General features: G+C 36.3%; 1 protein-coding gene across 2 annotated transcripts; it reads right to left on the bottom strand.

Moving 5' to 3' along the window:
* Positions 1-1082: 1082 nt before the first annotated feature.
* LOC110890371 lies at positions 1083-6343 on the bottom strand. Of its 2 annotated transcripts, none has more exons than XM_022137971.2 (9): positions 5965-6343; positions 4942-5127; positions 4580-4672; positions 4298-4480; positions 4121-4223; positions 3196-3384; positions 2431-3104; positions 1835-2136; positions 1083-1487 (listed from the first exon to the last, which is right to left on the bottom strand). In XM_022137971.2, exons 1-9 carry the CDS (start codon positions 6187-6189, stop codon positions 1424-1426), a joined length of 2019 nt encoding a protein of 672 aa, XP_021993663.1. In that variant the 5' UTR covers positions 6190-6343; the 3' UTR covers positions 1083-1423. The 2 variants fall into 2 exon arrangements, with proteins under 2 accessions (XP_021993663.1, XP_021993664.1); XM_022137972.2 differs by having other exon boundaries at positions 1083-1484.

Below are 6343 nucleotides of genomic sequence, written 5' to 3'. Positions count from 1 at the left end.
ATAGTTGACTGTAGATCTTGCAGATCGAGTCTCTAGAATCATTGAACAATATTTCTATTTTAATTAAAATCTGAGTTGTCGGAACAGAATATTTGACTAGATGTTTGTCTGTAATAATTTGTTTATTATTTGGGACACGGTATGTGACGTGTTAATTTAAACTGAATAAGTGATGATAATTGTTATGGAAACTTCTGGACAATCTATTTCGCTCAGTGCCATGCCCCGATGATTCCGCCATCGGTTGGGGTGTGACACTCATGGACAATCTGTTTCGCTCAGTGCCATGCCCCGATGTTTCCGCCATCAGTTGGGGTGTGACATTACCGAGTTTAAATATTGTAACTACTAGGACCAACTCTGTAATTATTAAAGTCTTGAGACCAACTCTGTAAAAATTGCAAACCATAGGGACCAACCAGGCATTTAACTCTTATTTTTTACATCAAAAAACTAATTCATAGAATTAATAAACTATTAATATGTCAAATGACCAAAATTTAGAAGTTAGAATGGTTGCTAGTAGAGATGTAAGTTAGGTAAAAAAGTTAGAAATAAGTAGTATGATGTATTTGTAAATTAGGCTTAGTAATGTTATGAATATTAGACTTATCATTATAACCTTATGGATGTAATTTATATTTTGGCCTATATCTATAAGTTATATTTGCGTGGATGTATTAAAAAATATGTATAAATTGAATTTGAACCGAACTAGATTACTGGACTCGAATACGAATCAAATCAAATTCAAATTTTTGAAACTCTAATTCGAACCTTGATAATCGAATTCAAATCAAGTCGAACTTCGAATTTTTTTCGAATCCGAATAAAATTATAAACAACCCTATCACATCCTCTTCCACAATAACGTCCACAATAAAATGTGTTTAGAACAGTGACTTCGTCAACTGATATTTTATTTCGGCAATCAGATAATAACTTTTCGTGTTATGAATTTACATCGAGATAGTTGGTAAACGGACAATAATCAAATATTCGCAGGTAAACTTTGTGTCGCTATTGGAGAGTCAGCAATATTCTTAACATGTATATCAGATTATTATTCAGAAAACCGGAAATCCAAATCAAACCTAATTCGAATTCAGATTTCGAATATTCTAACTAAGTCCTTATATATTCGAACCGGGCCCTAATCCAATCCGCAGTAGAATAAATTTTCTGGTTACCTAAATAGCCCCGAACTTGAAATGATTGAAAAGGAAAAGCAACAAACAATTAAAGAAGTTGGAAAAAAAGGAGGCATTTGTCTCCATGTTCTGAAACCATTATAACTAACGATTTTTCTCTCTACAAACCAAAAAGATTTGTTGGGTATGTATGTAACTTCCAAGTGAAACTAGCTAGCACTTCCCCTCCTAAGCTCTCTCTCTCTTTTATATACATACACCTTCTTTCTTCATCAGGCTGCTGATAATGGAGGAAATTCGTCTTCATTGTTGAGGTGCAATGAACTCTCCATGCTACTGAACAACAAAACACTTGGATTACCTTAAATTTTAGATAGAAAAAGTATCCGGTGCGAATTTCGACCCATTTAAATAACAAAAGGTCAATTTAGTGTTCATTTTCAATGTATACAACTTCCAAATTCAGTTTATTCAAATAAATTTATTTCTTAGAAAAATGTCAAAGGCTTTGAACAAAACGTGTTTTATACTTCCATTTCTAACGGGTAAAATCGGAAAACAATTTGGTAGACAATATTTTTATAGAAATAATATTTGACATTAAAATATTCTGCTACTTTGAAATAAGTGACAAATTTAGACCCCTTTCCCCGACCCACACATATCAAGTAAGCTTGAGTTACCTCTCCTGTTCTCTTCCACTTGGATCTACTTCCAGGTTTTGCTCATCAGATGGGCTCTCGGTCAACGACCGAAAAGATCCAAATTCTAGTTTCCTCGGTTGGTTTATAAAACCAGTCGCAGTTGAGTTAGCCTGGCCAACTTGCTGCTGAGTTTGGTTGGATAAACTAGAATTAGCACCGGCTGGTTTTGGAGACAATTCAGGTGGGATTCGGCTTGCAGGGTTAGTTTCAACAGACCCAACTCCGGCTCGGTGGACACGGTCCCTTCCTCTCCCGCTTGTATCCTCGCATGCATCGCAGCTCTGCAACATGATTTGTGCCACATGAATATCATAAGCCTTTCAACATCAAAAGTGTTTCAGGTGACCCATGTTACTATTGGACTATATTATTATTAGTATGAGCCCACGGGCCCACCTTAGGGTTTCTTATATTCTCTATTTATTGTAATAATATAGTTACACCCATTCCGACCCCAACTTTGTTTGGTCTATTACCCACACCCCGTCTATTGTTACGCAAAAAAAAAATAAATAAATAAATAAATAAATAAATAAAAAATAAAAAAAAAATAAACAAACAAGTTAGGAACATACGATAACAGGAATGTAAGGGCCGGTCCCACGCAACGCATCATTACCGACATTGCCATTAGACGTGTTGCTATAGTTGGGCCATGAATGAGCCGGGTCCCATGGGTTCTCATCGCCGTAAGGTGAAGTAGGAGGGCTAAGGCTAGCCCAAACCATAGCTGTTGACAATGCATAACCATGGCACCCTTGACCGTATAACAAATTCCTTATATGACCATCATAGTCCCCAGTGAGATCCGGAAACATGTTCAACATTTCAGTTTCCCCAAGATCATCATCACTTACATCCTTCTCGTTATCATCAAAACACGAATTATCCGATGAACTGTTGTTATTGTCCATGTTACCACGTAAGCAACCCGCATCTCCTCTTTCCACCCACCACTCAACGGCCGTTATTCCATCAAGAAACTCCGGTTCTTCCTCTAAGTTTGACTCGGTATCCAAATCACCATTTGAGAATCTTGAATACATATCATCCTCGTAATAGGACTCACTACGGGGTGAAATGGACAACCCGTTAGCAGCAGATATTAAAGTGGGAGCGGGTGTGTGCCTCTGCAATGTGTTTTTAAAGAACACTTTGATCTCATCTTCAATATTTATGTTTGGTTGCAGAATTTTACCAAGCCTCCTAGCCCCGTATCGAAATGCACTCCTTACCCGGAAGTAATTTCCTACAAGGGTTGAAAACAATTTCACAGTAAGAAAAAAGAAAAACATATTCATCACCCTACCCTACTTGTGGTTTCATAGAAAAAAAAGTACCTTTGTGCACACTTCTTCCAAGATTGTTGTATTCTTTCAATGGATCAACTATATTGAGATTCTTGAGGCTAAAAGTCCGTAGATCTGCCTCGGCTCCCTTACAAGGCACTATGAACATATCCATACAGTTCTTCCTGAATTCAGCATCCAGCAAAACATCTCTTGTTCCTTGATCGTCTAATAATTCCGCTGCATAATTAATGTGTTAAATATGACTAACAAACCACTATTTTTTTGTCCATTTTCTAATATTTTTCATGAAATGGTTGATGCGTTAGTTATGATTATAATTATATTACAATAATCTAGATTAATAACCAAAAAAGGATTCCGGAGGTTGTGTGTGATAAATTTAAACTTTGATCCTTTCAGGTAAAGTGTTTGATTGAACCATTTGACCACTTCGAGATAAACGCACAGCCTCAATTGACCAACTTATAAGTAAATAGAACGAAAATGTAACCTCTAGCATGTTTCTATAGTTGGCGAAATAGGCAGGACTGGTTACGGTAAAATAGGTCAATCTTAATGACAATTAACAACAATTTCTTGTCCATTTGTTTCAAATATAATTAACATATTAAGTTTATATATGCAAATAGCATAGCTGTTACTAGCGAATAGCGGACGCTAGCGACAAGCTACCTATACGCTACATAGCGATACCAATGAAATAGCGGGCACTCTTTTATGTTTAGTGATACAATAGAAGAAAATTTTAGAAATATTTTATTTGTGTATTTCATCAGTATTTTATCAACATATGCTGTTTTCATAGGTATATTTTATTTGTATATTATCGCTATTTATATTATAAAAAAAACCTAGTGAGCGCTACGCTCGCTATAAACAACTCTGGTAAATAGTGATCCCTCTTTTTCTAAAAGCAGGCCATTTGACCCGTTTTCACATAGGTATTTCTTACCAGCTAAACCAGGCAAGGAAGATTTGCAAACCGGACCATCCAAACTGATGCAATAGTTATCCCAGTCAAATTTGGCATAATAATCCAAAAATCTGTATAGAACCTGAAAAAATAGATGATTAGTTGCAATTTATGATTTTGACTGCAAAAGTGCAAAGGCAAAGAGATGTTAGTTACTTCTAATGGGCCGTTTAAAGAAGCATGGAAAATCTGGAAAATGTAAAGAACTAGAATTTCCAATGCGTAAGTAGATATTAATCCGTGATGAGCACCGAGTATTCGGCTTTCGTAGTAACACCATGCTTTTATTAGAATAAGGCTGCGCTTGTAGAGATGATCTTTGCCAGCAAGGCGATCAACCTGCAACAGAAAATACATTTTTTGTAATTATATTTAATGCACTGTATGTTTAATCTTGGATCCACAGGACTCATAAAATGCTTAAGAAAATAATCATACCTGTTCAAGAAAACATAATGTGCTTAGTCCACCCAACTGATTAAACGATATATCTATGACGATATCTTGGACAATGCATTTCACGAGCTTCACCTGCCCCAAATATGAAAATAAAACCGAGGATATCAACAAACGCGGATGGTTAAGAAACTTCATCTTTATTAGAATACAAGGTGCAAGGGTCAGACAGGTTGGGTAACGGGTCCCAAAGGGCTAGGATAGAAACACGCATCAGTTTGAGTTGACCCATAAACGCCTATTTGTCCATCTTTTTTTACAAATAATGATGTGTTAACTATGATTACAAAACAACATATTAATTTTTCAGAAAACAATATTATTTATAAGAAATGGATGATTACCTCAGCATCGATGAATTGGGTATCTCGTAATTCGTATTCAGTATTTCCATGTTTCTCTTCTTCCAGAAGAACACGAAGAACTTCACTAGGCAACCGCTCTTCCAGATTAGGAATACTAAGGACCGTTAGATCAATGTCTCCGTCTGGGAGGTAAGTCTTCAGAGGCACTGAACCATACGGGAATATCTACAACAGAAATAAATGGATCAAAAATGTTTCAGTAAGTACCCATCTCATGAACATTTTTAATTTATCAGAAAAATCACTTGATTTTATTTAACTCGGTGCAGTACCAACTTTGTAACAGGTTATAAATTGGATTTAAAATTACAATAAACTTTGGAAGCCCAAGCAAATATATCCCCAAAATAGTGTATAGTCAGTTCCAGGTGAAAATAAAAATTAACTTTATCAATTTTTAAAAACTAGTTAAATCATAGAAATTCATTTGAGTGTGGGAAAGAATATAACACTGAGAACAACATAGGCAGACCATCAACATAAACAATGCAAAACCTCTCAACTGTACTCAAAAGGAAGGAATTGATACAAGTCAAGCAGGTGCAAATCTGTATATTTTGTTATCTATCTATGGTTTTCTGCCTTCAACCCCTTAAAAACCACATGTCCAACGTAAGCTGCATTTTACCCTATACTATTGATTTGTGGGTCCCGTGAGTTTACCGGCAATCAGCTCTCAGTCAACGTATAAAAAATATATTTTGTCATAAGGCCTAACGTAGTGGGGCGACATCACAAGGAAAAAATGGGCATAGCGCCCCTGAACACCATTACAGGGGCGCTATGGGGTCTCAAATTGTTGGGGGCGGAATGTTGATAACGGCGTGAAGGAGGATAGTTTCAAAATTTTGACCAATCAAAAATAGTTAAGTGTTTTATTAATTAATTAATTAAAAAAAGTGAAAAATAAAAATATAAAATAATAATAAAAAAAAAACCCTAATTATGAACAAGGATCACACGTGCAAAAAACAAAACACAAAAGCAGCAAGTTGAATTAACCTCAAATCCGAGATTGCATCTGATAAGCTTCTGCACATATTCAATCACATATTTCCTTTTCTCGTCCGAATCCAACGTCGGATGTATACAACTCAACACCTCTCTAACCGCGTCTTCCGCTACCACCCAAGTCTCCACCCGAATCGAATTCGGATCCGGGTTACCCAACGGTGCAGCAAAACACGACACAACCGTCCGATCATCGTCCACACTAGCATCCCCCATCCGATCAACAGATACAGATATACAATCCCCCAAACTCTTCACAGAATTAGGGTTATCGAACACCCGAATGTGAAAGTGAAGGTGAAATTGGGGAAAATACGAGTTATTTCTAGGGTTTATGGACCGAATTGTGCGTGTGTGTAATTGTGTATAG

The sequence above is a fragment of the Helianthus annuus genome, chromosome 11 (genome assembly GCF_002127325.2).
Source record: "Helianthus annuus cultivar XRQ/B chromosome 11, HanXRQr2.0-SUNRISE, whole genome shotgun sequence".
Lineage (NCBI taxonomy): Eukaryota > Viridiplantae > Streptophyta > Magnoliopsida > Asterales > Asteraceae > Helianthus > Helianthus annuus.
The sequence above is the reverse complement of the archived record's forward strand: the minus strand, read 5'-3'. Positions and strand labels throughout refer to the sequence as shown.